At 44.1% G+C, this 20,273-nt stretch overlaps 1 protein-coding gene across 2 annotated transcripts in view; it reads right to left on the minus strand.

The window, feature by feature from the left end:
• Positions 1-12,090, minus strand: part of LOC120048536 (dual specificity tyrosine-phosphorylation-regulated kinase 1B-like) — a 34,704-nt gene extending 22,614 nt beyond the window's left edge. For both annotated transcript variants that reach the window (XM_038994601.1, XM_038994600.1), the window contains exon 1: positions 9,851-12,090. In XM_038994601.1, the coding sequence (XP_038850529.1) occupies positions 9,851-9,995 (145 nt within the window). In that variant the 5' untranslated portion in view covers positions 9,996-12,090. The remainder of the gene's footprint in view (positions 1-9,850) is intronic.
• Between the last annotated feature and the right edge of the window lie 8,183 nt (positions 12,091-20,273).

Genomic DNA, 20,273 nt, shown 5'->3' on the forward strand with positions numbered 1-20,273 from the left:
CAACGTTCTACAGCAAAGACTGTTTAATAAATCTCCATCAGCATTGGACATGCATTGTGAGAGGTTAACAATACAACCCAGCTTTAAAATGGAGTTGCACCTGCAATGTTGTGGTTTTATGCTACAGTAATGACTGTAGATGCACTGGAATCAGAATTGCAAAGCAGTAGAAAACCGGTCTACAAAAAACAGAAGAGAAATTTCATAACGCACGGAAACTGCTGTTGTTATGAGAGGCCTTGTTCTGCCCTGGCCTCAGTTGGGAGGGATATGACGATAGTTATGAGGGCTATCTGCCGAGCACTGAGAAATGTCACACTGTGCCTTTAAATGCTGAAGTGAACACATTGAGAACTTCCTGAGTGTGACACCCCCTTCCTCTCTAGCTGCTCATTGGCTGCTAGTATCCAAGGGCTGGGCGGCGAGGTCTCTATAAATAAACCTGGTAGCTTGTGCTGTATCAGCAACCCTTCCCACAATGCCGCTCTCGCCCTCCCTCTTTCCTCCTCTATTTCGCTCTGCATGTTACCTCTCTCTCTCTCCCAGTCTCTCTCTCTCCCAGTCTCTCTCTCCCCCAGTCTCTCTCTCTCTCTCCCCCAGTCTCTCTCTCGCTCTCCCCCAGTCTCTCTCTCGCTCTCCCCCCGTCTCTCTCGCTCTCCCCCCGTCTCTCTCGCTCTCCGTCTCTCTCGCTCTCCGTCTCTCTCGCTCTCCCCCCGTCTCTCTCGCTCTCCCCCCGTCTCTCTCGCTCTCCGTCTCTCTCGCTCTCCGTCTCTCTCGCTCTCCGTCAGTCTCTCTCGCTCTCCGTCAGTCTCTCTCGCTCTCCGTCAGTCTCTCTCGCTCTCCGTCAGTCTCTCTCGCTCTCCGTCAGTCTCTCTCGCTCTCCGTCAGTCTCTCTCGCTCTCCGTCAGTCTCTCTCGCTCTCCGTCAGTCTCTCTCGCTCTCCGTCAGTCTCTCTCGCTCTCCGTCAGTCTCTCTCGCTCTCCGTCAGTCTCTCTCGCTCTCCGTCAGTCTCTCTCGCTCTCCGTCAGTCTCTCTCGCTCTCCGTCAGTCTCTCTCGCTCTCCGTCTCCGCCAGTCTCTCTCGCTCTCCGTCTCCCCCAGTCTCTCTCGCTCTCCGTCTCCCCCAGTCTCTCTCGCTCTCCGTCTCCCCCAGTCTCTCTCGCTCTCCGTCTCCCCCAGTCTCTCTCGCTCTCCGTCTCCCCCAGTCTCTCTCGCTCTCCGTCTCCCCCAATCTCTCTCGCTCTCCGTCTCCCCCAGTCTCTCTCGCTCTCCGTCTCCCCCAGTCTCTCTCGCTCTCCGTCTCCCCCAGTCTCTCTCGCTCTCCGTCTCCCCCAGTCTCTCTCGCTCTCCGTCTCCCCCAGTCTCTCTCGCTCTCCGTCTCCCCCAGTCTCTCTCGCTCTCCGTCTCCCCCAGTCTCTCTCGCTCTCCGTCTCCCCCAGTCTCTCTCGCTCTCCGTCTCCCCCAGTCTCTCACGCTCTCCGTCTCCCCCAGTCTCTCACGCTCTCCGTCTCCCCCAGTCTCTCACGCTCTCTGTCTCCCCCAGTCTCTCTCGCTCTCTGTCTCCCCAGTCTCTCTCGCTCTCTGTCTCCCCCAGTCTCTCTCGCCTAACCGGCCAAAGCACTCACACAAATGTTGTCTCTAATGGGGCTGGATATTAATAAAATATAGTAGGTAAGGGCACACAGCCATCTATAGACAGACACACAGGTGTACTGCACAGGGTAAAATTCATCCTCACTTATGCAAGAGTCAAATCGGACTGGGTTAAATATATACATACTAAAGTAATCATTTACACCAATTAACCGTGCATGGACCATGAGGTATCCCACCCCACCCCTCTACAGCTGACCAAATACAGCTGCCAATCAGGGTGTCACCATAGCAACAGACTAGCCCACTCCCTGTCTCCAAGGAACAGGAATGAAATGGGGTGGGGTGTGTAAGGCCAACAGCTGAACCCACCGTCCCTTCCCCCTCCCTGGCCCTGTCGACCCCTCTTATACCCTGTTAGGGTAACGGGAGCAGTGGTGCCACCAAGCCAAAGTTGGACACAGAGCAAAAGGCGGGGGGGGGGGGGGCTATGGAATGATGGAAGGAAGGGATAGAGTGGAGGTAAAGAGGCAGGTCTGTATGCTCCCATTCAGGCAATGACACTGTGGATGCCTGGCTGGTACACTGACACACTAACAACACTAACAACACACATTAACACACTCACCGCCACAACACGGGCAAGGAGGACCACCGTCATCTCTACACTGTCCGGTCAGGATCTCCAAGCTCTCATACAGGCACACCTGACAGAGCCAGGTAACAGGCAGGTAATGCAGTACCGTTAGAGCTCCCTCTGTGAATGGTAAGATCACCTTGAACTTTGAAGACAGCAACTCATTCACAATGCTGCCAACAAGTTACTTCAGTGTTTAGAACAACAGTAAATAGAACACTTTTCCTTCTGTCACGCTGACGACAGCCAGACTACTTTCCTGACTGATCTTGTCCATTGTCAGTGGTCACAAGAGAAGGCACCACTGTCTATAGAAAGTTCCAAAAGCTAAATCTTCTTCTAGAACTGTCTCTGAGCTGACCTCGTGCAGGGTGCAGACCCGGCGAGGGAGAGTGGCAGAGGAAGCTAAGCCCATGCCCTCGTGGTGCCGACTGTGTCTGGGCCAGGTCAGGTCACTGAGGACACTCATTCTCCTCTCTCCCTCCATGGCCGGCTCGCTGGCACTGAGGGACAGGCACAGCTGAGACACAGATACTGCGCACTCTGACACTGCACTTTTCAGGCCCAGACTGTGAAAGAGTGTGAAAGGGGGTGTGTGAAAGCAAGACTGGCTGCTTGTACATCACTTGTACATCACTTGTACATCATGAATATGACATTCCATCTGTCATGTCATGTTCTATGTCATACCGTACCTGTGTGTCCCTCCTGTCCCTCCACACGACATCTCTAGTTGTCCAGAATCTCAGTATGTCCCTCAATGTAAAGGCTCTGGACCCTCACTATACTGACCCTGACCATTAGCTACTTCTCAAAGGTCAAATGTCATACTATTGCGTCCACATACCGGGCAACAATCCAATCAGAACACAGCGGTAATGTCCGCTTCCAGCCTGCACTGCCCGACATGATTGCTGCATCAGATCATTGTCATGACATGACTGGCTTGTACATCTGGTCATTGTCAATCACTGGACTGAAAATACAACCACCTTGGCTTTGGATACAATCCAACAGGATAAAGACAGGCCGGAGGGAAGTAGCATCATATGACCGATCACAGTAGTTTGATAAAGGAGGAAGTTCTGGGCATTCCCTGGAAGTGTGAGCCATCCTATGGAGTGGACTGACTGACGATTAGGTCAGGAAAAACTCCTTGTTCTCCTGGTGACAATCTCCACCTGCCAATGCCCAGACACCAGCTAAACCTCCTCATATCACTGGCCTGCTCACAGCGCCGGCCGGCGGGCAGCAACAGAGTGCTTTATTTATTTGAGAGCAGCTCAAATAATTCTCCTCTACCCCAACACCCCCAATGAACTTTAGACAGTCAGCCCCCCAAAGCTGAGTCAGACTGAAAGCAATAAATAACACCCATCTGGGTCGACCTCTAATCAAACAGTGACACTGGTAAATTGAGCGCTCACACAGTACATACAAATATAACTAAATCCTCTCCCAAATGCAATGGGAGAAGAGGGCCGACGACAGCCCTGGTACAGGACGATTTGTGGCCGTGGTACTTTCTGGGCTCTGGCTCGACAACTTCTACTACAGAGAGAGCTAGTACGGATGAGGATGTGCTTAGTACCCAAATGCCCATCTTGTCAGCAACGACTGAAGCTAATCTGCTGCCTGAAACCCCTGATGGCACATAGGGTGGCACAACAGAAGGTATCAAACACACACACAACGTCATGCAAGCTTTCCCATGCCTCTTGGGTCAGGTGGCCATGTTTGTTATTGTTTCCAAAAACTTAGCAACCTACAGCCGCTCACCTACACCACTCCCCCTTTCCCAATAAGTTTCAACTGTGACCCAAAGGACCTTAGGTTCTCACCCCCTTTTGAGAAGGGCTTGTTCACATCTTAGGACGGCTGCAGGTTCTCCTCAGCTCTGGACTAACTCATTAGACTGTCTAATCGATCTCAGTGTGACCAAGCTCCTTTGGTAGGCAGCAGCCTGGGCATGTCGAGAGAGATGAGTCGAGAGTCGAGAGAGATGGAGAGAAGCACGGGAGAGTTTGCTTGCTAAATGTTTTATGTGCTTTCCATGATGGAAGTGGCTGTGTCAGCGTGGATACTGTGAGTTATGCGCAGCAGGGGGAGGCCGGGGGGGTTTGTTTGTCTGCCAAAAGATGTCGGACGGCTGGACCACCGCTTGGTCACGCAGATGCAGGCTACAAGCACACTGAGCTCTGCTTCTGCTGCACAATAAATGTTTTCCTTTCAAACTTGCGTCATCAAAGGGGGTGTTGGGGAGGGAAGGTTTAGAGGAGGTCGAAGGGGTGGTAAACTAACACAATGTATAACTTAAAATTAAACCAAATTGTTTGCACTCATGACTATTGGTTTCAAATACATTTTCAGCCAACTTAAAAGCAAATACTTTATCAATTTATTGTACCAAATCAACCTGCAAGGTTGCTAGCCAACTAGCCTGCTAACGTTAACCCTACTAGCCTGCTAAGGTTAGCCCTACCAGGCTGCTAACGTTACCTTAGCACTACGAGTCAGCCAGTTGCTATTAACAACTAGCTTATAGCTACATCAAAGTAAACCAAAGTTTTAGAAATACATAACGCCATCTAACCAGTTATCAAAGAATGCTAGCTATATGCAGTTATCTTAGCCAGCAAGCTAACTAGAGAGCTAATGTTAGAGAACATGCCCGAAAAGTTGACAAAACAAAAAGGAGAACAGACAAGCCCACTGCACGAAGGCACTAGAGCCTGCCGTGTCCATGGCCGTACGTGCCCCATCTACTTCTTGTTCACGTCACACTTCCTGTGATTGGTGGATTGTAGGTCACCACCGCCAACACATGGTCTGGAATTGAATTACATGCTAGCATGGCTAGTGGCTAACGTTAGCCAGCTTAAGATGGCTACTGAGCAAGCATACAAACTCAATAGCACAGCATATATCCTCCAAATGACTGAGAAATAGCGCATTGTAGGAAGTTTAGAAGTTATCCAGGAATAAGGTAATAAATATGTAATAACCCAAAAACATAACTATGTTTGTACTTTTAAGTAACCAGATCATGACTCCAACTAAGTCTCTGACCACACTGTGTTACATTGGTGAGTAAAAACTCATGCTTCCTACCCTTTAACGTTTTTAACTAGTGTGAAGCGAAACACCACCACAACACAAATCTCCTCAACCCTCCCCCACCACAAACACTTAGCCTACGTACTCGCCTCCCTAACAATCTCTAGTCCACACATCCCTATTGCTTCATCACCAGTCTAAAAGTCACAGCCACAGAAAAGGACAAACTTACTTTCCCCCTTAGCTACATTCTGAGGGAGATGGAGGGGTGAAGCCTAAAGGGCCATTTTGACAGACTTGGGAGCGTTGCAGAGGTCCCCCCTAACCCTGTATACCAGCTAAGCTACAACAACAAGGATACTCAATCCAGACTGATTTATTGGACGGTGCATTTGTTTACTTCCACATGAATCACATTCCACAGAGTGGGACAATCTCAAGGGACAGCAGTTTATAGAGCACCACTCCACCACCACCTCCTCTACACCAGAGGAGGCTGGTGGGAGGAGCTATAGGAGGACAGGCTCATTGTAACAGCCACCTGCCACGAACTGTAACCACACAAAACACAACACAGTCCAACAGGCAATACTGTCTGGGGATCTTGTTTTAAACACAGCAATCAAGAGCATTGATTACATCACTTCAGTCACATTCTTGGAGGGGGGAATGAATGATAACTTCAGTATCTTGTTTACTGGAAAGTCAGAAGGATAAACAGAACTCAACCACAGTAAGCAAGGGGACGAGACGTTTCACCTTTAGACCATAAATTAGTGCAGGAAACAAACAAGATGAAGGGAGGGAAAGGAGCAAAGGGCAGCGGTGGGGGCGTGGTGTTTGTGTGACTGCTTCAGATACCTCTGCTTTCAGTCTCACAGTCCAAACTCCACTAACGGAGGGCCTAACCTGAGATTTGTTTTCTTTCCCCAGCTCTGATATGGCCCTTGTCTTCTCCGTGTGTTTTTCTACTTCTGGAAAAGAAGCTTCCACCATGCCTTTACCTTTGGCCTTAGGCCTAACTATTATCATATCTTCAACATTTCCAGACAGAAAATAAATGAACCAGACAGAAAGTCACACTTTCTCAAACATTACTTATTTCTCTCCGGCATCTTTCAGACAGTTAAATCAAATGTTATTTGTCACATGCTTCGTAAACAACAGGTGTAGACTAACAGTGAAATGCTTACCCAGTTACTCAAGTCAGTAACCTACACACGTCCGCTCAGCCCGCACCACACTGTGAGGATGGAAATAGGCAGCAGAGAAAGAGAGTTGGATACTCAGATAAAAATAACTTAAATTAAAGGGGGAAATAGCTGAAGTCACCCAGATATGTGGGTATAAAGACTGCACTTTCTATTCCTGTCTCACAGAGTCTGATACCTCTTAAAGTCCAGAGAGGAGCTTTGAGTTACAATTGACAACTACAGCCATGCGTTGATTTACAATTAGCCTGCTAAATCGCTGTTACTAGGAAGTGATAATGGCAGCATTGAAAAGTTATGCACTCAGCTGTAAACTTGGACTCAAAGTGTCACCATCTCCCTACCCCCTTCCAATAGAGATAGCAATATTAGGAGTGAGCCCGAGGTCTGGCCAATGAGAAATACTTATGGTTGAGGGGAGGCGGGGCGACTAGATAACTTTCCAACTGCCAAAACATTCTGGCCACCAACTTAGGTAATCACCAAGTCGTTATTTCAGTGCATGATCATTTTTGTTTCTGATCAAGCAGAAACCTTGTTGAATATCGACTAGACTTCTACCAACCATGCTATGACAGACAACAGTAGGTGAGCTAAGTTTCAATGTAACCCCCAGACACCGTGCCCACTTCAGTGGCGGCTCACTGTCACGAGAGGGAGTCTCTCAGCGGGGGGATGGGACGACAGGCCAGCGAGGGACACAGACAGTCCTTTCCTGAGCCAAGCTGCAATCCAATTTAAGGCTTATGGGGAGAACCTGCATTAAACTACAGTACACTAAGCAGTCTACAAGGTGAATCCCGTCAGCTATTCAACAAGTGTCCTCCTCGTGCTTCACTTTTCAACCCAACCTTTCTCCTGGCCTCTCAGCCGCATGCCGATAACTCGCTTAAGCTTTATGGGAAACTCCTGAGATAAACAGCACCATGGAAAGCTGTGACCTTAAAATAAGTGCTACAATGTCAAGCATCAAGGGCACAGCCATGGACAAAGTGCATGGCTGACTGTGATTGACCAATGGCAGTGTCAGAGGTGGCTCCATGCTACCATGCTGGACCAGCTGGTTAGACTGGGATCAGTGGGGGTGGTGGCTGGTGTGGTCGTCCTCGTAGAAGCTTTAGATTGCTTGCTTGAAAACTTTCTTAAAAATGGGACAATTAAGTAATTTATATCTAAAGAGCATTAAGTGGATAAATGATTGACGGACAATTGAATTCCCTTCTTGAGCCAGTGCCGGAACTGGGAAAGAATGGGAAACCCCTATACAAATAAATAATCAAATGAAAGGATAAACCGATAAACCCCAAACTCAGTATTCATTCATGCCTTCATCTACCCCCATCCCCAACTCTCCCTCCACTTCCACCTTTATTATTCCGTCCATTGAATAGGCATCACCATCTCCACAAGCTGCTTCCTGTACTAAACACAGACCTTGCTATTCACTGCCTGAATGTCACCACACTAAGGTATCTTTGTCATTAATAAAACAGGCTACATCCTCTGTAATAACACAACAATAAGCCTGGTGTTCAAAAGTAGTTTGAACCCCTGCACCTGTAGGTCCAGGTGTTGCTTTTGATTGACCTGTATTGATCCAGCAGGTCCAGACAGTGAGAATCCATCTAAAACAGTTAGATACTGTGAAACGTGACAGAACATAAGATGTGCAATTCCCCAGGGGCAGGGATTCCGTGAGGCACTTGACTTGTACAGCAACAACATAAATCTGTCATGATACTCGTAAAATAAACTGTGAATTGCCCAAATGTCAAATATTATGTAACCCTGTGAAACTTTAAGGGAATCTCCACAACAGAGGTGATAGAAACGTAATCTAAGAATTAAAAATATGCATCAGACCCCAAGAAAGGATAGGTGGAGAAGGGCCCCATCACAGGCTTTGAGGTTTAACACTCAGATCAATAAAGGTGTTTTGCAACCACACGCACGGACTGTGGATCTCCCAGCTTCGCTAGGATTTCCCAGCTGCCGGGCTGTCATGGTAAAACACGCTCTAGTGTGAACCACACGACTCGTACAAGTAGAGCACAGCTGTGCAGAACATAAAAGGCATGTGTCCATCCATGGAAACACTGGGACCAAAAGATCAATGGACTCCAGTAGTAAAGCCTGAGCAACAGTAACCTTGAAAGGGAATGAATTTATTCCCACAATTGTTTGAACAAGTGGCTGGAGACAATTGTGGGAAAGGAGAAGGGGAGAGGGGGTTGGCAGGGGTCTCCTAGGTGGAACTCCTCTAGGTGGGGCTTGCTTGAGTTTTTGTGATGAGTATTCCTGGAAATCCCAGGCCCTACTAAAATAAACCTAAAATAAACCTAAAACGACTTAAAATGATAGAGCATAAAAGTTTAACACAGCTATTGTTGAGGTAGTGGTTTTGTCCAACCCGAGGTCCAAAATGAAGTCAGAACAATATGAACAGGTTGAGTCTGTAATTACATCATTGTTATGCCAGTGACAAAACATTACAATATCTGTATTAGTTCCATTCTACTACGTTAAAACACGTGTACGCTATTCCACCGAAGCGCTCTACAACAATGATGAAAACTGTACTTGATGCATCCATGAGAACAGTAGTAGGACACCGACCAATGGAGCTCTGCAGCTTCAAGTTTAATCCTCCGACTCTTATGGAAATAATGGATAGGTCTTTCCCCGATTCTCTCGCCCTCCTCTCATTACGTCATCACTATAATGCTTGCTTCTTTTTTGTTTTTTTACAATTAAGATGGCACGCAGTTTTGTCATTGTTCATGACTTTTGGAGGAGGATAAGCGCCACAGTGTCATCAACACCCCAGATCGTAGAAACTATGCATGAACAACGCACAAGTCAAAACTGTGCATGAACAATGCTCAAGTCAAAGAGACCAAACTGCTTCAGCTCACAACACCGAACATTTACACGCATTGAACCAACCAAGAGAAACCAGGAAGTTGTGCCATAGGCAGACACTTCTTGATTCAACTCATGCTATGATGAACATTGGTCTTATCGGTTTGTTTCATACAGGATGAACGTGTAAGGATACACAACACTCATATCTCAACTAAGAGCATTGAGGATATCACATGGTACAAAAGCTCCATGATAACATCCCACAGAGGTGGTGAACCTTTTGGAAGAGAGGAGGGGTTTCACAGAGAACTACACAGGTGATGCAATAGTGACATACTTTACTACTTATAATTCCACACTCATCATTCAAGTATGACAAATAACTATCTTTGCTTAGATTGATCCACTAAAAGTTTACAACACATGTGATTAGTGAGAGCGAGAGTGTGAGTGTTTATGTGCATCAGTATGTTCAAGTTGGTACTAACTTTTTGTCGGTTTCCGGAGTAGGTGTGACTGAGTTGGTAAGTAGCGACTTTGCTCTGGGTTGTTGATCCAGGATTCAGTCGGCAGATTTGCGACCATTCTGTTAGAAGGCTGTGGCTTCTCCTCCACTGACGAAGTGATCACCATCGGAAACTCTTGTGTGTTGGGCCGCTGTATCCCAGAAATCAAGTCAAAGTTTATAATTTGGGGATTCCAAAATTACTTTGGAAAACTATGAGGATGCATCAAGTGTAGAGTGAAGGGGTAATCCTCGCCTCAGAAATCTTCAGAAATCTCTGCAATTCAGCAATATACATCCAACGACAATAAAACTCAAGTTTGAACCGGAAAGGCAGGTATATATAAGGGTTTCACACAAAAATATTTCTTTGTCAACAATTCAATCCTGAAGTGGTGGAGACATTAGGAACCAACGAAACTAAAAAGGCACCATTAACTTGTTTCCAAAAAAGTTTCACGTCGTCTTTCCTGTTTTCTTTATTACAATGATTCTCTAAGGCAATGAACTGGGTTTCAGGCAACAATACTTATTTATTTCTGACGTAAAAATATAATATAATTATTTAAACTACATATTCTTATATAATTCATAGCTATTTCTTATTTAATATATATATATATTATATATATATATATATTATATATAAAAATATGCTTCTCTGTGTATATGGGGAAGAAAATATTTGGTTACTCAAGTTTGCTTCTTATAAGTGCGGAGTTTCATGCATTATTCCTTGTTGAATTTCTTTTTTAATTCCAGTCAAAGATGCAAAGAAGATACAGTCAGATTGTAGACAAGGGTGAGATGTATATCTGGGAGCTTGACTGAGACAGGACCCCCACTCGGATTTCCAGTTTTGATAATTCAGCAGCTGACAATGGAACCAGAGCTAAAGCTGGAAGTGTTGTTGGCCTGAGGGTGGGGGTCTCAATTTCCAACTACCACCATTTACCCCATCACTCTCCCTAAAAATAGCCTTTGCCTCTTAGATTCTGTGTAAGTATCCTATTGTGAACGAATCACTCAAAAAATAAGCAGGTGAAAGCAATCCAAAAACATCTGTGCTGTTTTCTTTCCCGAACTTCAACCTGGTGGTTTAATCCAGTGACACAAAAGGTACAGTTCAGAGAGATAAATCATCCACAGTAAAAGCTTTTTGTCTTTGTCTCCTTCACCAGATGCATAAACATGAAAATCTACCCTTCCCCCTTGAACGGAACTAGCGAAGTCCACAGTTAACTGGTGCCCTTAAGCGCTGCCAGGTCGAAACGGTGGGAGGAGAGGGACACGGAACTAAAAACACGAGTGACAACCTTTAGCTTGTGAAAAATGTTATCGTGTGCAGGAAGAGGAAATAAACATGTGCATGCAAAAAGAAATACGACAAAGCAAAGTGTTAATGTGCAAGTAAGGGTATTCCAAGGCACAACAAAAGTAAAACCGTTTTCAGTGTCAGTTTCTTGCGCTCTATTCCAAAGTCTCTGATCTAGGTAGAGTCAATGCGCCTCTCTTGATAATAAAAAAAAGAGAAGTGAATCTTCAATTTCGATTTTCTTTGATGTGCCAGAGACGCGTCCACATACGTAGCAAAAATGTATCCTTCTCTCTCGCCAGTTCACTTGGGTGGCAAAGGCTGTTTGTTTAACTACAGAATGTCAAATACTTGAATATAATATTTAACATATATTCAATAAATCCGGTCCGCACTCTCCCATATATTTTTTATTTTAAATTGCCGTATCTCGTCTGACAAAACATTGACGACAGTACAATATTCCGGTTTTGGAGTCTCTTCGTCAGTGTTGATACAAAAATGTAGCGACTGCTCAACAAAAAAATAAAGTGGGTTTCCGGAAGTGAGTCGCGATCCCCGCGAAAGTAAAATAAAAACGTGCCTTTAAAACAAAACCCAATACTCCGTAGTTACAAATGAACAAAAGCAATATACTTTTCAACACTGTCACCTCCCTCTCACACTGTCTTCTACGCAGTCGTTCGCTGCCAGTCAGTTCGGAGCTTCCGTATGTGGCTCGATGCTCTCTCCTCGCGCCTTTGATACCTCCAGGTCAAACAATTAACTATTCTTTCATTCAATCCTCTAATTTTTCTCGCAGGATATTCACCTCCGAGGTGGTGTTCTTCCCGGGTAGCATTAACTCATATTCGCCCCTCTCCCGTTATTACTCCCTGTGCTGGCTACCCTTTCTGGACCGCTCTGGATCCACACCCTGCGATGCGGATTGTTCCAACAGCTATTCGAGCGCAGGGGGGGCTGTGGAGATACACTCCGATAGCAGCTGGGTTGACGCAGCTCCACGCACATTAATGTTTAAAACTCTTAAATTAGCGGGGCTACGTAGAGTCACAGTACAGCAAGGAGACATTACGCAGAGATTTATTTATCTGTTTATGTGAAATTACACGCGGGGCACTTTAAATATTGTAACACACACAGCTACATGATGTCAACCCTGAGACTTTTCATATCCCCCCTTTTCGAGAGTAGTTGCGCCACAAAGTTGCTCCTCTCCATTTATAGTAACAGGCAGATATATATACATTACATATATATACTGTACATACACACATACACATATATATATAGACAAAGACTACATTGATGGGGCGACACTAGGTGCGCGTGCCCAAATAAAAGCCCTTACCACTATTCACACAATATCTGAAATTGACAACCGCAACAATATTCCGCAACTAGTATACATGCTATGGGTAAAACTTGTCAACTCATCTCAATATATAACAAAAGGTTGAGTCCGATGGAGCATAACGAAAATATGCAAGTGAGTTATAACTAACTAATAACTAAGGTATTGGATAAAGTCAAACAAGTTACCTTAGAACCAGTAATGTAATCGTTAAAGCAAGCATTTTGTGACACTATATTTGAGTCAACTTGAAGCTGTAGCCTATTTATGACTATATCTTTCAGAAGTGTATTACAAGTCATGATAATGACAAAAGTTGTTTCCTGTTCCTCAGGTTTATTCAGAAAATAATTACTAAGACAGCTAATTTGTTTGCTGTCCTTCACCATGTCTATTTCTGCAAGCTTCATTTAGTTCTACCAGTCCTTGAGAATGATTTCACCTTTTCTGTGCTAAAGAACGCACACTGGCAAAACCCTTCCCCTTCTCTTATTGCTTTCCACCGCCACTACTCTCCGCTTTCCCTGGCGCGCCTTCCTCGATCGTGAGCTCAACACTCCCCACCCCCAGTGTGCGCGTTCGCAGACTCTGTTGCTATCCGACGCCGCGGCAGCTCGAGCGTGATTGGTCAGACGACGTCCCTTCAGCTGCTTGAATTGGTCAAATTGGATATGTGGGCGGAGATAGAAAATGAGGCTGCCCTGTCCCCTTGCCTCCTCGTCGTCGCCAAATGCATCGCGGAGGCAGAAAGACGTGCCCGCGGAAACAGTTAAATACCTCAGGTAGACAGATAGGGGAAGGGGGAAATACCACTAGAAATGCGACCAAAGGGGTAGCTCATGAAGTCATGCAAAAAAGATCTATATAGAAAACTTCAAACAATACTTTAAACTTCCCATAAATAGCATGCATTACTTGATAGAGCACAAAAAAACTGAAAACGAGAATATCTAATGCACAGGGACATCTGTCAGGTGACCATTCACATCTAGTTAAAATAGTATGTCCAGTAAATAAAAAATAAAAAACTTGCCTGCAAGTCACACAAACTAGGCTAACAAGCAAAACAGGCAATTACATGATCCAGGATATCTGAAAACACTGACAATGTGATCAAACTGAGTTACTTTTTGGGGAATATTAACAAAATATACTTTGTTTCTTCAGATCAAATACAGGAAGAAAAACTATTTTACACCCTTATGACACCAATAAATGGCAATGGGGTAAATGATTATCTATGACATAATAACAGACTTCAAAAATGTATATGTATCTCAATCCAGTAAAACACAAAAGGGCAGGTTAAGTAATGTTGTGATAATTTAGCCTTGGTATTTTGAAAGCTCTGAAAATAATTCCCTGTGAAGTATGGAGCTGAAACAACATTGTCTGTTCTCAAGGAGATTGCATGTTGTGAATCCCTGCGTGTTCATGTTGGGTATCCGTTTCCATATTCTCCCCCAAAAGAACAGCAACTGGAGATGGGAGGGGATGTACAAAACGAGGTTAACCATGCCGTCATTCATCCTCCACGGTAGCCAGTGAATGTGCGTGTTCCCCCTTCAGAAAAACTTTAACTTCACTTCACTGCAGACAGCTACTGTCGTCATGCAAGGATTGGGATAGATTTCAGCACACAATTTAATCAAACTGCGAGCTGGAGATATTTGCAATAGCTATGCAGCACGTGTCACTTCCATAAGAGAGCACTGTTGATGCAAAAACTAAACCCCAATGACAGGTTATAGGTCAGGGATGTTACTGAGGTGGTAGGCGACATGGGAAGGGGGGTGTGGGTGCTCACACCCAAAATAAATGTACAATTTGCATGCAGGACAAGAACTTTAGAATTACTTTTGCAATAGCACCTGGGGTTGCTCTGCAGTTTGCACTGTGTATGCATTTGCTATGTTCTGGGGAAGACTGGCAATTTAAAAGTCGCAGGGTATTGCTATATTTCTCAATTACGAATGCTCTCTAGACCACAAATTAGGATGTAAACAGTCACCAACAACAATGACTCAATGGTCTGAACATAAAAAAAACCTGTGTTACCAGAAACATACAAATGATGAGAAAAATAACAATACATTTACTATCTAATAGAATAAATAACAATTATGTCCCCAAATGTATGTGTAAACTGCTTATAACTTAATTCCAAAATGCCAGGGACTTTGACAGTCTTTAATCGGATCTGGAGACTGACACCACAGCCGCTCTCCATCTTTGTTCCAAAATATGACACACCAAATATGAATAGCAACATCATAACGTTATACTAAACTTGGTTGAGCAATTAGCCAGCAAATTCAGTCCCCCTTTCCCCTTAGCGCCGAACAGAGGCACAGCATGGCACATACAGTCCAAACCGAACTGGTGCAGCCTCCTTGTGTCATTACACTATTTTGATTGTATACACACAAATGTATAGATAACTGTGTACGTGTATTATGTGAGCTGACTCTCCAAAGGGAGTGTGACTCGGTTCCAATAAATCACGTTTGCAAAGCTCCCAGACACCCGAGATTAAAAACGCAAGGCGAAGACTCCGGGACTCACGTGCCTTGCAGCAAAATTCCACCCGGCAACTACACACTGTACCATGGTAACAGCCCTGCCATTGGTCCCGGGTGCGTTTTGAAATGACCAATGGGAGGGCCGGCAGCGGGTGATGCGTGTTGCTAGGTAAACATGATGCAGTGGGAAGATACGGTAGTCGAACTCTACAGAAGAAGCTAGCGAGCGCCAGAGGAACGGAGGGGTAACACAGCAGCGAATTACAATTACACTGCGGGGAGGTTACCGGGGTTGCGTTTCAACTCAGCTAAAGCCTGGGAAGATGTTTTATAAGGTGTGTGTATACTGTTGAACTAAATGTCATTTAATTTCTGCGATAAGTAGACCCAGAGACAAGCACTGATTTCACCCATCTTAATCATCACTCATTCTCACCCAGCGCAGGGATGATGGAATCCTTACCAACAACGAATCACATGCTTCTCTGCTGTATTTTCAACCTCCCTATCTACAGGCAGAATATCCAAATATATATCATAGCTCTCATTGCCGACCGGTGAAATCCTGACAACTAAATAAGGTTACATGGCTCCTTGTGACGCCAAGGTCTCCAGATTTTTTTTATTTTTTATAAATAGGCACTAACCTTTTTACTACCCGTTGACACCCCATGCCAGTCCCTTTGGAATGGAATATAATAAAATTAGCCAATAATACAATTCACTTTGTAAAACATAGAAATATGCAATAGAAAGTGATGTAAAACGCTTGATTTATTAAAGTTATCTAGAACTTGCAGTATGGTACATCAAGCTGCAACTGTTAAAAGTAACACACTGACAAGAAACTGATATTTGAATCTCTAACTTTGACTTGAGTGAAACAATGTAAAACAAAATATACATCTATGCCTCATCCTCTGTTACAACATGCCCCTCTGATCATCACAACAGCTCAAGGACCTCAGGGAGGAATGGGAAATGTGGCAGAATTCCTGGTCATGCCTAGAAGGGATCCAGCTTTTGTGAAATTAACATCAGAGTTGACTTTTCGTTGCATGTTAGGAGAATTAGGTTAAGGTTAGGAAAAGGTTTAGGGTTAGCTAAAATGCAAAAAAGTATACTTTTGACATTAATTTGACAAAAGCTGGATCCCTTCTAGCCATGACCCATAATTCCACCCGGCAACTACAGGCGTTTACAAAACAGGCGCAAGGCATGTCATAGGTGATGAGCATGAGCATGTGTTATGTTTCCCAGTGGGCTATATAGTGTACAGGAAAGGTTGGAGTTACATGTGACAAAAATGGCCTAATGTTGCTACTGCCACTAGAGTTCTGCCAAGAAACCCAAGAGCAGGCAGAGAGTCAAGTTGAACACTGAAAGAAGTTAGAGGCGCTTCGTCCATAAATAGGACCCGGGAGGTCCTTGCAAGAACAGGTGTAGGAGTGAAGTAAAGGGGAGGCAAATACTTGGGCCGTGCCGGGAATACTGGACAAACAGATTGAGCAATCTAGATAATATTAGTGTCATAAAGTTATGACATTGTTTTTTATAGCAGGGGTAAACTTAAACTGTTTGCTTCCTTGCGAGTAACCATGCAGATTTACAAATGAAATTCAACACAGAAAGCATTTCATAAAGTCCCATAATCTCTTATGTTTTTGTTATGTGATGCTTAGAAATGATAACTGTTGAATAGAAAAGAGGAAATTACTTTTTTGTATGATCACTTAAAAAAAAAAAAAAAGGAAAATCTTTCTAGTCAAACATCTCCTTCAATGTCTGCTAATGACACCTAGAGGTCTCCATTCTCCTGTATGAAACCGCTGAACATAACTGAGGTATAAATGTGTTCTGCTCAGAGTTACCATCATTTCCATTTCAATTCTAATAAATTCAGGAAGCATTCTACAACATAAATGATAATTTTCATCACAATTTAATTCATTAATTATACTTCTCTATAATTTACATTTTACAATATTTTAATTCCCAAATTTCTTTTGGCTCCTTATTTATATATATATATTTTTTTGCCAGAAACTTGTAACCTGTTCTCAAGCAGGTGCAGGTCCACCCTCATTTGTGTGCATTACTGTGTCTGTATTAAAGGGGGAGGGATAATGGCACAGAGGGCTTACACGGCATCACTATGCAAGTGTCTTTGCGTTTATGCCTGACCCTTTCCGGAGAGAGACAGAGAATCCCCACCCTTAATCCCTGATGAGGCTCCCCCTCCCCCTGCTCGACCTTTCACCTGAAAAGCACACATTCATTCCAGCAGACAGACAGAAGGGGCTAGTCACACATACCACAAAACGGTGTCACACAGAGACCCAAAAGCGTTAAACAGGATCCTCATCTATTGTACATAACACAATGCTGTCTCGGCATGCATGTAGACATTTCCAATGTTGCACTATGTCATGGTTTACAATGCCAGGATTAAGGGTTATTTTTTCTTAAGGGGTCAGGGAGAGTTTATGTTGAGATCAGGTTTCTGTTTGGGATATACCCATAAGAGGCAATGGCACAGTTCTAGTTCTGACACACTGTGTTATAGGGGAGCAACTCACTCCAGTGCAAAGTGCAATTAAATACTACATGGATGTGGCTAGGATCACATCACACAATGCTTTTTTAAATGTAGGTCAACATTTTCTAGATTCAGTGTCAAGTATAGAAAAACTCCTTTTTACCATCAGCTCCTGCTTCAACATGAACTTATAACTCCTAAAATAGCTGCAGTTTATACTGTCAGGATGGATTTGGAGAGGGATAGGCAGGCAGAAACATTTCACAGTCACCAATAACATTATTAGAAACGGCTCCGGCAGTATGACTTGCCAAAAGACAAACCCATTACAAAATCTATTGGAAAACAGAACACATACCACCACAGCCAGGACTAGACCTTGTACTGACTATCTAACTGAAATAGCATCACAACAATAATTTGCAGATTTTCTGGAAACAGGCTGAAGTTATTTTTAGCCTACAGTTTGGAGAGTCAAATCTACCTGCTCTCCATCCTAGATTCATTACAATATCTATGCATAATGATGAAGAAACAGTGACATAACAGCGACTGAAATTAATAAATTGTAGCCTAAGTACCGGCCGGTTGTAGACACCGACTCAATTCTGATAGGGGAGTGAGGACATTATATATTGTAGGCTGTGGTCTCTCCCAAAACCCCCAGCTGAACACCACACGGTTAGCTGTTATCAATGAACAGCAGTGGCAGTTTTCTTTATATAAATCTAAACATCTGCCTTAGAGATACTGCGAGATTCTGGCATTTATCTGGAGTTATAAAATGTTTATGTCTCTGCGTGCAGTAAGAAGGAAGTTTCGCAAGCCAATGCTAACTAGCGTTAGCACAATTACCGTAAGTCTACAGGTACGGTAGCATTGCTACAGAAAAAAGTACAGTAAGGAAGAACAGACAGACAAGGACAGCTGCAGGATCTATTCAAATATCTAAACAGAGACATAAAAATAATAAGACACTCAATTTGCCATCCAGCAAGCAACCGATCCAGTTTAAAGCTGCAATATATAACTTTTTGGGCGACCTGACCAAATTGACATAGAAATTGTGCTTGTTTAATTATGTTCCTTTTTTTGTTTGTTTTTACTTATCTATTTAAAATTTTTCTTCTTAACTTCTTAAAGCATTGCTGGTCAAGGGCTTGTAAGTAAGCATTTCACTGTAAGGTCTACACCTGTTGTATTCGGCGCATGTGACAAATAACATTTGATTTTAAATGTGAGTTATAGATCTGTCACTCATTGAAAGCAAGTCTAAGAAGCAATAGATCTGTTCTATGTGGGCTATTTCTATGCTTACCGTTTTTAAGTTTAATTTTTGCGTCTTTTACTTTTGGTTTTGAGCACCAGCTTCAAACAGTTGAAAATACAATATTTTTGGTTATTGAAAATATATTTCACAGCGGTTTAGATGGTACAATGATTCTCTACACTTGTTTGGGTCACAAACTGAAATTAGGCAAACTATTAACTTATCATCGTTCCAAGATGGCATAGCAGTTCAGACGTCTTTTTTGTCCTCGTATTGTCGTGTCCTGTATACATATATATTTACACCTTTCTTTGCATATCTTTATATATTTTATTATCCAAGAACTCAACTACAAAAGCTTTCCTGCAACCCGCCTCACCAATTACAAAAAAAAGTATTATTTACCTCAAATCTGAAATCCACAGTGGAAGCTAGCCAGAGGCTAACCAGAAGCCGGCCGAAACTAGCCAGAAGCTAGCCGGAAGCTACTCAGAAGCTAACCAGTAGCTGATCTGAAGCTGCCCAGAAGTTAGCCGGTTTGCTGGCTAGCGTTGGTGTTTCAGCTGCCCACGTTTTGTGGTCTTCAGCTATTTCTTTAGCTCGATAATCTATCGGCACTTTTGTGCAACGCGACTCGGACCGGAGCATACCGGGCCTATTTTTCTCAGTGTCCCCGGATTTCAGCCGCAGGCTCTGGACGTTTGCACCTTGATTTCGCAGCTAGCTAGCTGCAAACCGTGTGACTATTGGCTTACGTCGATCCCGGAGCAAACTTCAATTATTCCGGAGCTAGCCAGCTGAGGAGTTCCATCAGCCATTCCTGGGCTACAGTCACCTATCCGGACCCGTTTTTTATTTATTTTTTGCTGCAGATGCGGAGCCCCATCGGGCCTTCACGACTGACTGCCGACATTATCTGCCCGAGGGAGTTATCCAACTGGCACCTCCGTCGCAACGTTACCTGAACGCTCATCTGGGGCCCGCTAATCGTTAGCTGTCTTATCGGCTGCTATCTGAATAAGTATATCGGACAATTTTTCTTGGGTCACTATATCTATTTTGCCAATTGGATTGATCCCCTCTACCACACGGAACCCCACTAATCTACCGACGGAAACGCACGAGGTGTCTAAAAATAGACTTCCATCCTATGCTATCTTGCTACCGATAGCCAGCTACCCGGCCAGCTGTCTGGATCGCCGTGACCCCAACCAACCTCTACTCACTGGACCCTTATGATCACTCGATTAAGCATGCCTCTCCTTAATGTAAATATGCCTTGTCCATTGCTGTTCTGGTTAGTGTTTATTGGCTTATTTCACTGTAGAGCCTCTAGCCCTGTTCACTATACCATATCCAACCTTTCAGTTCCACCACCCACATATGCGATGACATCACCTGGTTTC

Source organism: Salvelinus namaycush, chromosome 5 (genome assembly GCF_016432855.1).
Source record: "Salvelinus namaycush isolate Seneca chromosome 5, SaNama_1.0, whole genome shotgun sequence".
NCBI lineage: Eukaryota > Metazoa > Chordata > Actinopteri > Salmoniformes > Salmonidae > Salvelinus > Salvelinus namaycush.